This window comes from Symphodus melops (assembly GCF_947650265.1).
Source record: "Symphodus melops genome assembly, chromosome: 8".
NCBI lineage: Eukaryota > Metazoa > Chordata > Actinopteri > Labriformes > Labridae > Symphodus > Symphodus melops.
Window position 1 is genome coordinate 28273375 of NC_136698.1, and position 17882 is coordinate 28291256.

At 45.9% G+C, this 17882-nt stretch overlaps 1 protein-coding gene across 1 annotated transcript; it reads right to left on the reverse strand.

Annotated features, from left to right (window-relative positions):
* Positions 1-1145: 1145 nt before the first annotated feature.
* On the reverse strand, positions 1146-15919 carry artn (artemin). The gene is made up of 4 exons (XM_079350169.1): positions 15710-15919; positions 8045-8106; positions 7037-7211; positions 1146-1894 (listed from the first exon to the last, which is right to left on the reverse strand). Exons 1-4 carry the CDS (start codon positions 15738-15740, stop codon positions 1491-1493), a joined length of 672 nt encoding a protein of 223 aa, XP_079206295.1. The 5' UTR covers positions 15741-15919; the 3' UTR covers positions 1146-1490.
* Positions 15920-17882: the final 1963 nt, after the last annotated feature.

A 17882-nucleotide genomic window follows, 5' to 3' on the forward strand; every position in this document is an offset into this window, starting at 1 on the left:
AAAGTTAAAACTATGCTGCCGTGTGGGTGGATAATAACTGAAAGTCAGATCTGTTTTTTACATACAGTGCAGTGACCTGAACACACTGCTGCTCAGTGTGGTTCCTGAAGTAAAAATCCAGTTCATTTTCTCCATGTCGGATTTTATTATTCGCCATGATGTCATAACCATCACAGCTAGATTCATCACAAGCTACCCGAGTGTGAAACGATGGTGAATGCTCCTGTAGGAGACGCAGGAGGTGGAGCTCAATGTTACACAGCTCGGCATAGGTCGCAGATGGATAGTTTTGCTAGCTAGCTGGTTAGCTAGCTTAAAGTAAATGTACTAATAACCATGTTGTGCCGCTGTGAATGTAGTTTATATATTCAACAACACAAACTACAAGATATTACAACACTTGTCTTAACATTATAAATATAACATTGACTGAAGCTGGTTTAATTATCCAGCTGAACACAACAGCTACGCATCAGAAACGTGTTTGACAGAGATTATTTTCTGCAATGATCCAAAATCCAATGAAAAAATCCCATGGTGGATTCTCATAGGAACCACCGACATAGTTGCTTCCGAGTTGGCCGACAAAAATACGTCATCACTATTCCAGTCTATTGAGATTTTGGGAAACGTCAATGGAGGATTTGAAACGGGAAATTTACTTCCTGAACCAGAGCTGCCGAAAATGTGTTCTGCCTCTAATGAGCTCGATTGAATGGTTAGCTTCGTCAGCTAGTTGTCAGCAGGCTAACATAAAACATCCCAGTTCAAATTTGATCTCAAGCGAGTTATCTGCACAGTAACAGTAGTTTATTAAATATACCATTATTGCCTATGAAATAACCATCTACATGTATCTGGGCTGTCAAAGGACTCAACCATTGGTTTGTGAGCGAGTCTCCTGGTAGGAAGCCATGAAGGGAACGTTCTCCTCCATGCTACTGGCATTTAAACACAGTAAGCTATGTGTTAGCAACAAAAACATGCAGCGATAAGAGGAAGGAAACCTTTGAACCCTTCAGATCACATTTTGAAAACTGTTTAGAGATTGGGTAGCAAATAAAAAAAATGCCCTTCATTCGTTCTTGTGCAAAAGAGCTGAAGACCTCATATCATGGCTGCCAGCGGGTGTCGCGTATGCCCAAAGAGTATTCACCAATCAAGCCACTAAAGACAGGAACAGATCAGACAGATTGCTCTCTGTGCTTGTGGCAATCCTTCCACTGCCCCGGTACTGTGGTAAACATGCAGGGAACCCACTGGTGCCATCAGGCTTTGACGGTATCTGAACCTCCGTTTACAACAGCCAAGCTAGTTGTGGAGGGCAGGCCTAGGACTCCGGACTGTGGAACCCACCTCAGGCCAACTTCTCAGACAACCTGAACCAGGGTTGCCTCACCCAACGATAGAGATCAGTATTGTTGGCACCCTGCTCTTTCACACAAGAGCTCTCCTCTGCTTGTGTATTTCAGGTAGCTTATTCTCTGCAATCACCCCACACAGCTGCAGTTGGCTGCAGAGAGCCATTTGATTGTCTGCCAAGTGGTCTGGGCGTCCATGAATGACACAGTTTCATAGCGGGTCGGCCGACAGCATGGCTGACTGCTGACCTTCTTCCCACTGATGCTCCCATTGTCCAGCAGAGACTTGAGGGCCAAGTCATAGTTCCTGCGGGAGCTGTAGCACGTGCCAACGCAGTACTTAAAGAGGATTATCTCGTCTGAGTCGTAGCCAAGACCAAGATCACGCACCCTCATCTCTTTTTTCTCTAAATGGCAGTCGCGACTGCTCTTCGTCTTCTTGCGGTTCCTCCTTGACGTTCTTGGCGAGTTTGTTTCGTGAGGAGATCGAGGCCATCTGCTCTGCGGGAGTTCTTCTTCCTGCGACCACTCTACTGCAAGAAACAGAAAGGGAAGCCAAGATCAAACATCTGGGTGAACATTTCAATTCATTGGGACATTTCTGAGATTGTATTTGAAGAAGACTGTTGCATACAATGACAACCATTTGTTTTTTCAACGTTTTGATGAATTTAGACTCAAATTCAGGAGCAAAATCATGTTATGACTTTAGTGACTTTGTTATGACTTCAGTTTCTGCAGAGACAAACTTCACAACAGCAAGTGCTTCAACTCAAGTAAAATGCCTGTAAAACTGTTTAGATTTGATAGAAGCGACAGCAAAGCCGGATAATCCCAAAATATGTGCCAAGTTTATTTGTTCCCTTTTTTGGTAGCAGCTCTGACTGCAGCGTGAGCTCACTGCTTTAGAAACAGACTTAAATTAACACTTTTTGAGGGGTTGCATTAACTAGTTTATGGCATTGATGAGAACAAGAAGACATTCTCATTTCATAAAGATGGAACCCCCCCTTACTTAAAACCACGTTCCTTTTCTAGTCTACACGTACTGCTCAAGTCACAGCTGCACATTCACACCCATTCAATCCATTCACACACATTTAAACTCTGTGGATGAAACAGCGAGAGTAGCTTGGGGCTAAGTGTCTTGCCTAACGGACATGGAGCTGCAGGAGCTGGGGATCGAACCACCGGCCTTCAGGTTGACGACCAACTCCACCCACTGAGCCACAGCCGCACACGATAATGAGGCGGCTTCAGGCCCTCACCAGGCTCATCGGGAAGAAACAAGCTAGCATAACTTCGGAAAAGATTCGGCACCAAAAAAACAAGTTAAGGAAAGAAAAGATAAATATAACCAATCAGATACATCCAGACACTGCATATGTGCAATGTGTCTCTTGGTGTCCTTGATAAAGGCCACAAAGCCAAAACACCTCCCTCTGTTAAAGTTAATAAAGTTAATCTTCATACTACAAAGAGCTGCTGCAGATTTTTGACCTCTTAAATCTCCACTCTCCACTCTTTGTGAAATTGTGCCAGAAAAAAACAGACTCTGCTTCTTTGATGATTGGTGAGGAATCAGGATGTAGGATAAGTTTGTATAAGTTTATAAAATAAGAGGGGGCGCTGGTGGCTCAGTGGTTAGTGCGCGCGTCTCCATGCATGGAAGCTCCAATCCTCAAAACGCAGTCGGCCAGGGTTTACGTCCGGCCTGTGGCCCTCTCTCTCCCCCCTCTCTCTCCTCCCTGATCTCCAACTCTGTCCACTATCTCCCTCTCCAATAAAGGCAACAAGGCCAAAAATAAATCTTTAAAAACTGCCAAGAACAGCGTCATGAGTGCTGAGCAAAACAAGCGTCCATATATTATAAAAATGTAAAAAATTACAATAAATAAATAAATGGCTGAAGCCTTTAACGTACAACTACTTTAACCAAGAGCACACCTAGACCAGGGGCCGAATCAAGAAACATAAAAACTGATTGGCCAGCAAAAAAATCCTAATCTGTGATTGATTATTTTCCCTGACAGGTGTAAATTGTTAATTATATTTTCAAATTGTACATAAATATTTTGCACATCTATTTCATAACACAGGGCCCGACATGGTCAGTGTGTGTTTATGCACATCTCACTTCAGGCCACCCTGGATCCCCCACTCGCTCTCTCTCCCTGATTTCTGACCCTATCCACTCCTTTCACTAAATCAAGTTTTAAAAAAAAAGTCGCCCAAAAAAACGTTATAAAAGGTTGACAAGGACATTCAGTACCAAACTCCTGGAACCTATAAACATATTTGAAGCATGTGCTGTTGTTTAATCTCCACTATCTGTGTGATTCAGATCCAACTACAAGCTGAGGAAGTTATCCGAGTGAGATAGAGCTCGGCGACACGATATCACAGGCTCTGACTCACACTCGGGATGTTTTACGAGTGTGTGATGGTCGATGCCAATAAATAAACCTGCAACGCAATTCCAAGAAAAACTAAAACAGCAGAAGACTTCATTTGTTTTCTTGTTTTCTGTACATGCAGCCACATGTCCGCTTTGCCCTTGGGCAAGGCACTCCACCTCTCCCACTGCTTCACCAGTAAGACACTGTATGAATGGATGAGTTCATACTGATGGACTCTTTACTCTGCTGCAGCCTCTACCATCAGTGTGTGAATGTGTATGAATGGATGAGTTCATACTGATGGACTCTTTACTCTGCAGCAGCCTCTACCATCAGTGTGTGAATGTGTATGAATGGATGAGTTAATACTGATGGACTCTTTACTCTGCTGCAGCCTCTACCATCAGTGTGTGAATGTGTATGAATGGATGAGTTAATACTGATGGACTCTTTACTCTGCTGCAGCCTCTACCATCAGTGTGTGAATGTGTGTGAATGGATGAGTTAATACTGATAGACTCTGCTGCAGCCTCTACCATCAGTGTGTGAATGGATGAGTTAATACTGATGGACTCTGCAGCAGCCTCTACCATCAGTGTGTGAATGTGTATGAATGGATGAGTTCATACTGATGGACTCTTTACTCTGCAGCAGCCTCTACCATCAGTGTGTGAATGTGTATGAATGGATGAGTTAATACTGATGGACTCTGCAGCAGCCTCTACCATCAGTGTGTGAATGTGTATGAATGGATGAGTTAATACTGATGGACTCTTTACTCTGCTGCAGCCTCTACCATCAGTGTGTGAATGGATCCCAAAGTGTCTTCTTTGGACCTTAGAGGCTGAAAGGTGAAGAATGTCTCACCCTTTTCAGACACTGGATTAAAACACGAGCAGGGGAGAGTGCGTGGGATTAAATTGAAAGCAAACATGAGAAATGGAACTGTGAGCGATTCATGTTGTTATCAGCTGAGTGGTGCAACACGTACTGTCACTATGCAGGGTCATTACCCGGGGAGCGAGCTGTTGGCTCAACTCCAGATCAAGTTTGCTTTTTTCCGTTGCCAGGAACCTTTCAGTCAAGATTTAGCCGCCCCCCAGCGCAGACCTGGCCCAGGTGTAGACTGATTTCTACTTCCTGACCCGTGGATGGCTTAGCCCTGCATTTTCTCTAAACGCCTCCATGCAGTGTGTTCCTAAGAGAATGGTTATTAGCGCTGTAGCATGCTCATTTACTGCTTGTCAGTTCATGCCTTGATGTTTACCAAAAGAGAAAACTTGTAATCATGAGGAAAAAAAAGAAGAGAAAAATGCATAGAGGTATTCCCCAGGCGACGAGCGCTGCAGGACCCATTCAATCAAAGCCAGCGCGAGTACATATTCAGCCGTGTTAAAACATGCCACATTGGTTTCCATTATAATGTAATTACACAAGTATTTCCATGTTACAAATGAATGGGCAATGTTCTGGCAATCATGTGTAACTGTACTAAATATTATTATTGTTTGAGTCACGAGAAGTTTCAGTGTGACGCTCGAGGGTCACTGTCATGTTTTCCATCTCTTTGATGAGCACGGTTTAAGGAGGAACTCAGGCTTTACCCACAAGCCCCCATATTAAGTCATCCATTCATACACATTCACACACTGATGGTAGAGGCTGCTGCAGAGTCCATCAGTATGAACTCATCCATTCATACACATTCACACACTGATGGTAGAGGCTGCTGCAGAGTAAAGAGTCCATCAGTATGAACTCATCCATTCATACACATTCACACACTGATGGTAGAGGCTGCTGCAGAGTGAAGAGTCCATTCACTGATGAGCTGGAGATCAAAGCTTTCGGTTGAGAGACACATCTCACTTACTATATTTCAAAATAAAGTCCTCTCAGCTTAATTAAAAATAAATCTTAACAACTTTTATTTTTAAATGCCAAATAATGAAATTGGAAAACATGGGATCAAAACAAACTTCATGAAAGACTCCGACACATGGGATGAATTATTTTACTCTGTTGTACAAACCAGCTCGGCTGACCAAGGTCATACTCAGAGTTGAAAACTAGCAGGCAAACATCCAGAGGATACATTCGTCATCCAGCAGTGACACGCTGCTATTTTACAGCCTCCCCTTCAGATTTATGAAGCTCCGTTTTAGAAAACATGGAGTCGAAGAAAAGTGCCCTTCGCATGCAGTGTCTGCCCTCAGTTACAGTTAAACAAGGGACCAACGCTGCCGTTTTATTTCATGCATTCCCACGAGGACGGAGTATTTTAACATCCTCGACATTTTACTTCCTGTTAGTTTATACTCCAGCCTTCCTGATTCAACATGATCACATTGACAAGCACAAAGTATCATGGGTCTACTTCTTTTCCTCCGGTGTTGACACCTAACCCTGAACTGACATGGAAGAGCAACATCCTGCAGTTCCTGGAGTGTCCACTAGAGGCCGGCTGCAGTACCTGGAGTGTCCACTAGAGGCTGGCTGCAGCAGCACAGGAAGTCACATACACACCCATTCAAACAGCCTGTTTTTACAGCAGACATGAACATGTTTACAGCCTGCTTCAAAAAACCAAATAGGTGTGATTAGCTCATGTCTCCATCCACACACACTGTACGGGGGGGGAATGTTTTGATGACTCAGCAGTTTTGATTGGATGAAGGATCAGAGTTATTCACAATAAGGCGTGTAGCTGAGCTGATTGACAGGTGGGCGCCGTGTAACGGTTTGCTTGCTTGAGCCTTTCTGGATTTTAGTGTACTGCACCCAGACGGTCAATTAAACTCCGCCCACTGGAGTCTGCATTAGAATCCTCTTAGTGAATGACTTTGTGTCAGTGTTGTGTGTGTGTTTTTTATTTTTTTATTTTCATATTTCAACTGAATGAAACGTATTCTTTTCGGGGTCGAAGGACAGATTGTAGCCAAGTGTTATCTCTTGTTTGTGTGAATTCCTGAAGGGAACTGTTGGCTCCAGCAGTCGTGACCATGATGGTTCTCTGCTGCATGAAGTCAAACTGGGAACTTGTGTGACCTTGTCAAAGAGCCACACAGATCCCAGGTGCAGCTCGAGGTGGATGCATGAATAAACAAACTTGGTGGTTTCGGTGACCTCCTGCAGTTTCCTGTCTTACACAAACAGTCAACATCGAAACCATTTAAACCTGCACCATGGCTTCCCCGTCCTCAACCAAAAGCGTTTATGTTTAGGTTGACCTTGCACTATAAAGGGGGCAAAGTTGATGGTAGAACAATTACTAACCAATGTCTTCAGGCCAGCGTGTGAGCAACCTTGTGTCCTGCTCCAGGTTCTCTGCAGGAGACCAGGAGGGGTGCCTGAGGACCCGCTGGAGGTCCAAATGAGCCTCTTTATTCTCCTCTTCAGAAAACACGTCTTCAACCAGCATCAGCAGTGAAGCCACCGTCCACAGCATCACCTGTTGGTACAAAGACAACGTTTTCATCAGTAACATGAAGGTACAAGTGTTGCTCAAAGGCACCTCTGCAGAGCACCGAACGGACTGAGCGTGGAACACAGCAGGGTTCCTTCACGTCTGACCACAGAGGAAGAGAGCAGCTCTCTGATTGGTCCTTAAAGTCTAATGTGTTACTTCAGTGAAACAGGCGCTCCAGGCTGCTCATCAATAGTTCATGAAAACGTCTGAGACCACCAACAGGAGCGGATTTGACCCCTGCAGGAGACGCTGTTTAAGCCCCTCCTACCATACATTTAAAACCTCCTCTGACAAACACGACTGCGTTACGTTTTGTTCCAGGCTGCAGCTCAGGTGTCTGACTACAGAGTGAGGCAACAGATATCAAGAGATTTTCATCTGAACCAAAGTGGAGACTGACTCGACTATAGCGCCAGACCACGAGTATTTGCATTTCCTGTGCTCGTATACAGTGTGCATACATTGTGGGAAGTGTAAGCGGATCCATCCTGCTCTGTCAGCTCTTTCACATGGAAACTGTGTCTGGCTTTCAGCCTATAGTGGCCCTGTCTGCACGGCATTGTGGGATACCTGTAGCCTACACCTGCCCCTCTTTAATTACTTAATTGACATGTGACACCTTCTCTCTGCGCAGGTCAGCTTAATATTTTAGCATCACTTATAAAATGAGTTTCTCTGCGGTGTCTGGCTGAACATGAGGCCCAGATCGAATGGGCAGTGTAGTGGAAACGAGCTGCTGGTGAAACCTGTAAGCCCACAGTCTGCCAGCAAAACCTACTGGCCTACTTCTTCCTCTGATGGTCTGACATGCTCACCTTCCAGCTCTTCAGGTGACGCTGGGTCGTCGACGCTTCCTGCCTCCACCAGGGTTTTCCATCTGAAAAATAAAAACAATAAAATATAAAAAGTAAACCTCTCTTTTCCACTACTGTCATTCACCATCCATCATTTATACCGCTTTTCCCCATTCTGCATGTGATTGGAGAGAAGCCACGGCGTGCACGGTGAGAACAGACTGCGAGCCGGTCTGTAACGCTCCGTGTCCGTCTCTCAAAGGTCTCAAAGGTATGGAAACTTAAATGTGAGGCAAAAAAACCAAGATGTCCTCTGTTGTAAAGATTGCAGGGAAGGTGGTCGGTAAGCGACTCTGTGATGTGTTTCAGAGTGCGGTGGTGAGGAAGGCCAGACAGATATCTGGGGACTCCTCACACTCTGCTGCCATCTGGTCACAGATTCAGAGTCCCGAGGGGCGAGCCGCAATATTTACAGAAGATCTGTTCTGCCACACGCTGTACGAGCTCTCAACACCATTTAAAGAGGTCAAGACTGCACAAGTGAGGGTACACTTATTACATCTGCTGCCCCCCCCCCCTTTATTTATTTATTTATTTATTGCGTGTTGTTGTACTTTGTGGAGTGTTTTCATTTGTCCTGTGTGTTTTTTATATTTTGGAGAAGCCAAAGACAAATTTCCACCATAGTGGACAATAAAGTCATCTAATCTAGTCTAATCTAATCTAGTCTAATCTAGTCTAATCTAATCTAGTCTAATCTAATCTAATCTAGTCTAATCTAATCTAGTCTAATCTAATCTAGTCTAATCTAGTCTAATCTAATCTAATCTAGTCTAATCTAGTCTAATCTAATCTAGTCTAATCTAGTCTAATCTAGTCTAGTCGAATCTAGTCTAATCTAATCTAGTCTAATCTAGTCTAATCTAGTCTAATCTAATCTAGTCTAATCTAATCTAGTCTAATCTAGTCTAATCTAATCTAGTCTAATCTAGTCTAATCTAATCTAGTCTAATCTAATCTAATCTAATCTAGTCTAATCTAATCTAGTCTAATCTAATCTAATCTAGTCTAATCTAGTCTAATCTAATCTAGTCTAATCTAGTCTAATCTAATCTAATCTAGTCTAATCTAATCTAGTCTAATCTAATCTAGTCTAATCTAGTCTAATCTAGTCTAATATAATCTAGTCTAATCTAGTCTAATCTAATCTAGTCTAATCTAATCTAGTCTAATCTAATCTAATCTAGTCTAATCTAGTCTAATATAATCTAGTCTAATCTAGTCTAATCTAGTCTAGTCTAATCTAATCTAGTCTAATCTAATCTAATCTAGTCTAATCTAATCTAGTCTAATCTAATCTAATCTAGTCTAATCTAATCTCAGTCTTTTTGTTGAAAGATAACAGAAAATAGTTCTTACTGTACAGGGAAATACTCTCTTTTCTTTCCCCCACCTCACACGGGGGGGGGGGGGGGGTCACAAAACTCCTTCATCTACCTTCATAAACATCCTGGTTTAAAGAGTCTGAATCAGTCCCAGTGCAGCGCTATGCAAGCTCAAATCCATTTTCACCCAGCTGGCTGCAGCAGGAAAAATCCACTCAGTTTAAAAAAACTCACCTGATGAAAAGCTTTTTAAACAGAAATGAACAAGTCCAATAAAAATGAATAAAACAAGTCTCATCATTCAAATATACTTGGAATAAAGCTTCTTCATCCTGTAAAGTCCTTTAACCTGAAAGACGTTCCTTCCTTCCTTCAGTGCAGACTCTCAGCTTAATAAATCTCTTCCTTTGTGTGTGTGTGTGTGTGTGTGTGTGTGTGTGTGTGTGTGTGTGTGTGTGTGTGTGTGTGTGTGTGTGTGTGTGTGTGTGTGTGTGTGTGTGTGTGTGTGTGTGTGTGTGGTGGATTATGACCTTCATGGCACACTTCTCTCAACTTTACACACCTGTGATGTAATCCCAACAGAAGACAGAGGCAATAATCTGTCTCACTTACACATAAACAGGAAATGGAAGGTTCAGTATTCTTTATAAAAGTCTGACTTCGTACGTGTACCTTCACACAACACAGACCTCACACTTACTTCAGACTATAACACAGTGTGAAGCGTTTCCTGTTACCAGACGGAGACCAAGTTAATCCTGCATCATCATGAAACACAGCGACAAACTAAATCTACTCTGTTTGTTACCAAAACAAAGGCCACAAAAACCCTCTGCTGAGCAAAGTGCCTGTTGGTTTGATGCGAAGGGGGGCATGAAGAATGTACTGTAAATATTAAAGGAGGAAGACTAAGTATCGTCCCCCCGTGTGTCCCTGCAGGGGGCGCTGGAGTCCTCCGTGTGTCCCTGCAGGGGGCGCTGGAGTCCTCCGTGTGTCCCTGCAGGGGGCGCTGGAGTCCCCTGTGTGTCCCTGCAGGGGGCGCTGGAGTCCTCCGTGTGTCCCTGCAGGGGGCGCTGGAGTCCCCAGTGTGTCCCTGCAGGGGGCGCTGGAGTCCTCCGTGTGTCCCTGCAGGGGGCGCTGGAGTCCCCCGTGTGTTCCTGCAGGGGGCGCTGGAGTCCTCCGTGTGTCCCTGCAGGGGGCGCTGGAGTCCCCAGTGTGTCCCTGCAGGGGGCGCTGGAGTCCCATGGATGGCGGTCTCCGTGCTGGAAATGCTGTCTCAGGCTAACTTTGAGTCAAGCTAACGACAGGCTGAGAGCTGAGGCGGGTTTTAAGCCTCCTGACAAACCGTTACACGGCGCCCACCTGTCAATCAGCTCAGCTACACGCCTTATTGTGAATAACTCTGATCCTTCATCCAATCAAAACTGATGAGTCATCAAAACATTCCCCCCGTACAGTGTGTGTGGATGGAGACATGAGCTAATCACACCTATTTGGTTTTTTGAAGCAGGCTGTAAACATGTTCATGTCTGCTGTAAAAACAGGCTGTTTGAATGGGTGTGTATGTGACTTCCTGTGCTGCTGCAGCCAGCCTCTAGTGGACACTCCAGGTACTGCAGCCAGCCTCTGGTGGACACTCCAGGAACTGCAGCCAGCCTCTAGTGGACACTCCAGGAACTGCAGGATGTTACACTTCAGCATCAGCTTCATTTTTCATTCAGTATTGGATGTAAAGTCAGAGTACCCATGTCCTATTGTTTACGGTGAGAAGGCAGACTCAGAGGGCAGAACAAACACCCACCTGGGGGAGGGGCTACTGCCCTTTGTGATGTCATGAAGGGAAAATCTCCAAACGGCCTGTTTGAGCACACATTTTCTGAAAAGTAGAGCAGGCAGAAGATGGAGAGGACGGACTTTTCATTGGGGGGTTTGTGGACAGATAGAGACACATGTTAGAGGAAGATGGAGGAGAGGATTCTGGGTAATATGTGACCACCTTTCATGCACACGACAAGAGCGTGAAAACAGACTGCTGGAGTTTTTAATAAGTCATTGGGTTCATCGTATTCAAAGCCCCCAAAGTCTGTTTTATACCCTAACACTGCATCAACACAAGCATCCAATCACACATGGCGGAATAAAACGGATCCCATCCGTGTTCATGTGTCGGCAGTGAGAGCTGAGCCAGCGCTCTGTCTGCACCTCTTCAAGACATCCTTATATAAATTGAGTCTTAATAAATGGAGGCTGTTTGGATCTCCCAGTGCGAGCGTGACTGCTGTGCAGCAGATGTTATCGTCAGGCAGACGAGTCTGTCCTCTCAACAGCTACCTGCTCACTGAAGTTTGTGTGAGACGATTGTCACAACTCTAATCCTCAAGCTAACGTCGAGCACTTCCCTCACGCTGCACGCTGCACGCAGCACGCTGCACGCTGCACCCTGCACGCTGCACGATGCACGCAGCACGATGCACGCAGCACGCTGCACGCTGCACGCAGCACGCTGCACCCTGCACGCTGCACGCAGCACGCTGCACGCAGCACGCAGCACGCAGCACGCTGCACGCTGCACGCAGCACGCTGCACGCTGCACGCTGCACCCTGCACGCTGCAGGGACGTGTGTCCATGTTTCTGGAGCCGCTGATGAGAACAGGCTTTTCTCCCTCAGTGCTGTTTACAGAAACGCCTCGGGCCGCTGTAGGACTAAACTCGCTCCATGTTTCAAGGATTATCCTCTGCTTCTATATCCAGCGCTCGACATTATGAGCCAGAGAGCTGCACACATCACATCCTGCGCTCTCATGCTGATACAGCCCAGACCAGAGGAGAGAGCTGCAGCATCTAAAACCAGTTCCTCTAAGATCTCAGGTCACGACTCGAGGCGCCGACACACCAAGCAGACTGTGGTGTAAACATGCAGGCAGTGAAGGCAGACGCTACTGTTACTCTGTGTGATCCAGTGAGCTGGCCTGTGACGTCTGTGCATACACACTCAAAGTCCTTATGGGCGAGCGTCGACTCCACAGAGGAGGGGACAACGTGAGACGGCTATTAACAATTTGGACTGCAGTACCCATTTTAAACACTAGTCACACAAAAACACAGAAGATGCAGGATGTTTGATTTGATGCACTATAAAAAAAATGCAAATCACACACACACACACACACACACACACACACACACACACGTATGACGCGGTTGTAAAGAACACAGAGAACATTCAAACAGGAGCTGAAGAGGTTGCTGATGACCAAAGGATAGTCTCTGGCTCTCTCTGGAGAACAGCTGACTGATTTGGCACGGCATCCTTCCTCCTGGTCCTGATACTGAAACAGTGTTGTGACCCACTGAAGCAGCACTGTGACTCTTTGCCTGCCTGCCTGTGGGGTATTTCAATGCCAGGCAAAGTGCATGCTGCACTGGTTAGAGAGCATGAGCATTAAAAGGATGCAGCTTGAAACACCTTGTTGGGATTTGTGTTGGTTTTGGATGTTGCACTAAGAACAGAAGGTCGTCTGTCTCTGATGCTACGTTTCCTCTAGCAGCTGTTATTCAGGTCAAAACTGTGATACTATGAAAACATGAATAAACAGATCAATGATGTCACATCACGGTCGGATCTTCAGCAACTTGAGAGATGAACTTTTATTTCTGTAGATTAAACAAATGAAGCTGAGCCAAAGTTCAGTGAGGAAGACTTTAAGTGATCCACAATCAGGTTTCTCAGTCACCCTTTATTCACGCTGTCATTCTCGAGCTGTCAGTTTGGGCCGTCCGTGGGTTAATCAGCTGTTCTGTCAGCTGACCTCATCTAACCAATGGTGCAGCGTTCCTCCTTCGTTTTCAGCCAATCATCGTTCAGCTCTCCTTTTAAATATGATCCTTTTTCTTCCCGAGTTCTTTCAAGCTGGCTTCGTGCGCCCCTCCACCTCCCCATCACCGCCATCTTCAGGAGCAGAGTCAACTCCACCTCGGTCTCATCAAATCATCAGTCCTCCACCACCAGGGTCTGGACTCCATGGGGGGGTCTATCCTAATGACGAGCAGGACTTCATCACTAAACACATCTTCCACCCCGAAGAGTCCAAGTGCCAGAACGTTCTGTCAAATCTCACTCTGTCCTTCATTCTGTCCTTCACTCTGTCCATCACTCTGTCCATCACTCTGTCCATCACTCTTCACTGTAATAAATTCAATCTAAGATCACTTGTCTCTCCTGATTGAAATGCTTCCATGTGGCTCCGGATTCTTGGTGTTGTTTGTTCACAACCACAGATTGTAAATATTATTATTATGACGTCCCCTGTGTGTCCCTGCAGGGGGCGCTGGAGTCCCCTGTGTGTCCCTGCAGGGGGTGCTGGAGTCCCCCGTGTGTCCCTGCAGGGGGCGCTGGAGACCCCCGTGTGTTCCTGCAGGGGGCGCTGGAGACCCCTGTGTGTTCCTGCAGGGGGCGCTGGAGTCCCCTGTGTGTCCCTGCAGGGGGTGCTGGAGTCCCCTGTGTGTCCCTGCAGGGGGCGCTGGAGTCCCAAGGATGGCGGTCTCTGTGCTGGAAATGCTGTCTCAGCCTTATTGTGAATAACTCTGATCCTTCATCCAATCAAAACTGCTGAGTCATCAAAACATTCCCCCCGTACAGTGTGTGTGGATGGAGACATGAGCTAATCACACCTATTTGGTTTTTTGAAGCAGGCTGTAAACATGTTCATGTCTGCTGTAAAAACAGGCTGTTTGAATGGGTGTGTATGTGACTTCCTGTGCTGCTGCAGCCAGCCTCTAGTGGACACTCCAGGTACTGCAGCCTGCCTCTAGTGGACACTCCAGGTACTGCAGCCAGCCTCTAGTGGACACTCCAGGTACTGCAGCCTGCCTCTAGTGGACACTCCAGGAACTGCAGCCAGCCTCTAGTGGACACTCCAGGTACTGCAGCCAGCCTCTAGTGGACACTCCAGGAACTGCAGCCAGCCTCTAGTGGACACTCCAGGTACTGCAGCCAGCCTCTAGTGGACACTCCAGGAACTGCATGATGTTACTCTTCAGCATGGACTTCATGTTGGAACACCAGAGGTTGCTGCATGTTTTCTCAACATTACACCTGAACACAGTCAGCATGATGATGCTGTTTCCTGGAGAACTTGACGAAAACTTTGAGAAATGTTTTCATGATTTACTGTGAGCGCTAAAGTTCCAGCATGGTAGCTAAGAACACTCAGCTATAGTAGAGTCTGCACACCTCACTACACGTAAATGACTTAAAGATGCTCACTGTTAAAATCTGCTCTGGTTGTTGTCTTGTTAATAAATCAGTCAAAGGCTGATCTGACAGTCAGTCTGTCTTTAAGTCATGATCATTTAAAGTGCTGATGAAACAGCTGTCATGCTGTGTGTGAGTCACACTGCATGCATGTGGTATTTTCAACATTTGTCAGTACATCCGTCCTTTACTATGTCTTCTTGTCAAAATAAAAGCTTATCAGGAGAAGAGATCTGAAGTCACATTCCTCCCACATGTAGTATTCCTGGCACAAGATTGAGTCTCTGCACAGAATCCAGAGAACTGTTCACATTATAGTGATGAAGAGAGAAGCTGCACGAAGTCTCTGCCTTCTGTTTAAGATTCTCAGCTCAGTTATCTGAATTCTCTTAAAGGATTTAATGATGGACAGTGATGAGAAACAGGCAGAAGGCTACATGAACAGGTTCGTCCAAAAAGAGAAAAAAAAACACATCACGGACAGATTTCATTTCTAATTTTAAAATCAGAACAAACTATCAAAGTGAGAATCATCAGTGCTGTTTTAAAACTAATGTCCAGATATCCTCCAAAGACTCTTTATGTGCAGTCATACATGAATGTGGGATCTTGTTTAATGCACGTGCTGCCTTGTAGTGTGGGAGACAAGATTTATGTCAGGAAAAGCTTCTAAAGGATATAACCTTTCAAAATAAAACACCTTCCTTTAATGTAGATTAAAAATGTGAATTTCATTTGTGATAAATCTCTGAAACTGATATCGATCAGTCACTGATGGAGAGATATCATTAAACTATAAGTTCGGGGCAGTGCAGATCTGTAAACATCTTCTGTTCTTATCTTTTCATACTCAAACATCTCCTGACAGATCAGTCAGTAAGTGCATGTTTAGACATGTGGAATATCTGCCTGTGTAATTAGATTTCTTCAACATTTTTTTTTTTGCATGTCAATAGAAGACATGTTTCATAAAGTTATCTTTTTAGAAATCACAAAGGTCCAGGCTGACCTCGGGTCCGGGTCTGACACAGTCTCTCTGGTCTTACCTTTGCAGAGTTCTCTCGCCCTCCCGATCATGGACTTGATATGAGAAGGCAAACTGCTGCTGTCCCTTGGCTGTAATGATCCACACACACTCGGATCCTGTCGGTCTGCGCTGCTTGCTCGGTTAGATCCGGTCTCATAGTGGCGCAGTCCTGATCCCGGTGCTCCTCATGACCGGAGACGCTGTCACAGTGACATCGCTGAGCGCAGAGCGGATCACTGCTGTCAGAGCCGAGCCGAGCCGAGCCGAGCCGTGCCGTGCCGCAGAGCGCGTCCTGCTGCCGGACAGGTGAGGCTCCAGGTCCACGTGCGTTAGAGCCTGCGGGGTTTATTACTCCCACAAAAGTGTCTTTAAAGAACTCGCCAGCAGCGACCTCGTCCACAGCAGCGAGGACAGCCTGTGCACGAGAACATGACACACATCAACACAACTTATCGGCCACGCCCACAACTTCTTCTGTCGTCACACCTGGGCATTATTTAAACCCTGCAGCTTCTACTCCTGAGACTGACAAAGGTGTTGATTTGTACCTGCAGCGCTGTTTGAAGGCACATTTATCAAAACATCCATCACTCAACTTCATATAAAAACTAAACCTCTCCTGACTCTTTATCCTCAGAGCTTGAAATGGACTCCCTGCAGAAGGTTAAAGTAAGGCGGAGCGCGTGTGTCCATCTGCACACAGGAAGCTGAAGCTGTGTGGACACACACGACAGCAGCAGCAGATGGTGGGGACTTGGAACAAGAACAGAAGGGTCTGGAAGTTAGTCTGAGACTGGACAGGTGCAAGTTCACTTCACTACGAAGCTTTTATACGTTCAACGTGGAGTCAGACTAACACGAGCAAGGATCCAGAGAGGAGAAACAACCTGAGCACACGATACGAGCACTGCCCAGGTTCACCGACCTGCTCGGGTCTCTGCAGCCCCCCCCCCCCTGTGTGCACGGTTCTTAATCCTAACCCTTCTACATGCAGAGGCCTGATAGACACACGAGCAGCAGGTTAACATGGACACGCTCCCTCTGCGTGTTCGACCTGTGAAGGGTTAAAAACACTGTCTGTCAGGCTGATCAGACACGCAGTGCTTCATGTGGAGCTGATATTTCAGAGCTCAGGTGACACATGATTGATTGTTTGGACTTCACAAAGTAATCAGAAGTAATTCAGTGTGAAACAGCAGTGGGGGGAAATGTTTTTCTTTGGTCCACATGTGAGTTCATTTAACTAATTAGCAGTGAAAGGACGAGTTCGCATGGTGGGCAGAGGAGGAGTTTAATGTATTAGAACAAAGATGTGCAGTACCTGTAAAGGAAGAGTGAGGTCATATCTGACCTTTAACCTTTAAAGCAGCCTTAATAAATGCACATTTTATTAAAATGATGAGTATCTGTGCAAACAGAAGACAGACACACGTCTCTGCTGCAGGCTCTGCTGCTTCAATCCTGTGTGACTTATCAAGATTGGCTGAGACTCAAATAAAACTCCACTCAAGCTTTAGAAATTCCTTTTCTGATTGTGCCCCCCCCCTCCCTCACACACACACACACACACACACACACACACACACACACACACACACACACACACACACACACACACACACACACCTCCACACAGCATCTCCAGCAGCCTCGAGTCAAAAACACGAGATTAAAACGGTCTGACGGCCGCAGCTCCTTGTACGGGCAGCGCCGGCTGGCTGATGGCTGCTGAAGCCTGACCCCGCCACCCTCCGCCGCCCAGGGTCCGCTCTCTCCGCTGGGATGGTTTGAGGTGAAGGAGCGGTGGTGGAGGCCTGGCAGGGGCAGCGGAGCAGGAGACAGCAGCTCAGAGGGGCACTGAGGAGTGTCCTTGAACGCATCTCTTCAGTCACACATTTATTCATGACTAACCTGCTCGCTGAGCTGCAGCTCCTCCACCAACAAACAGCTCTGAAGCAAAGGAGACAAAACTTCTTTAAAGTAGAAAGATTTGAACTTCTGGTGTGAGCGGCGTACGGACACAGCCAATCAAGAGCCTCTCCTCTTCCATCCTTTTTATTGAAAACTGTTCAGTGTGAGCTCATCACACCTCCTGACACAAAGTTCATTGATTATTTCAGCTCTGGAAATCAACGGGTGCCAAATATTTCCAAATGTCTCCGGTTTATTTCTCAGAATAAATCTCATTCTCT

Bases quoted from the DNA above. Each gene is read 5' to 3' on its own strand.
- artn (XM_079350169.1), bottom strand. From the start codon at position 15,740: ATGATCGGGAGGGCGAGAGAACTCTGCAAAG. The intron at 8,107-15,709 runs GTAAGACCAGAG...TTTATTTTTCAG, and splicing joins GGCGAGAGAACTCTGCAAAG to ATGGAAAACCCTGGTGGAGG. The intron at 7,212-8,044 runs GTGAGCATGTCA...TTGTACCAACAG, and splicing joins GTCACCTGAAGAGCTGGAAG to GTGATGCTGTGGACGGTGGC.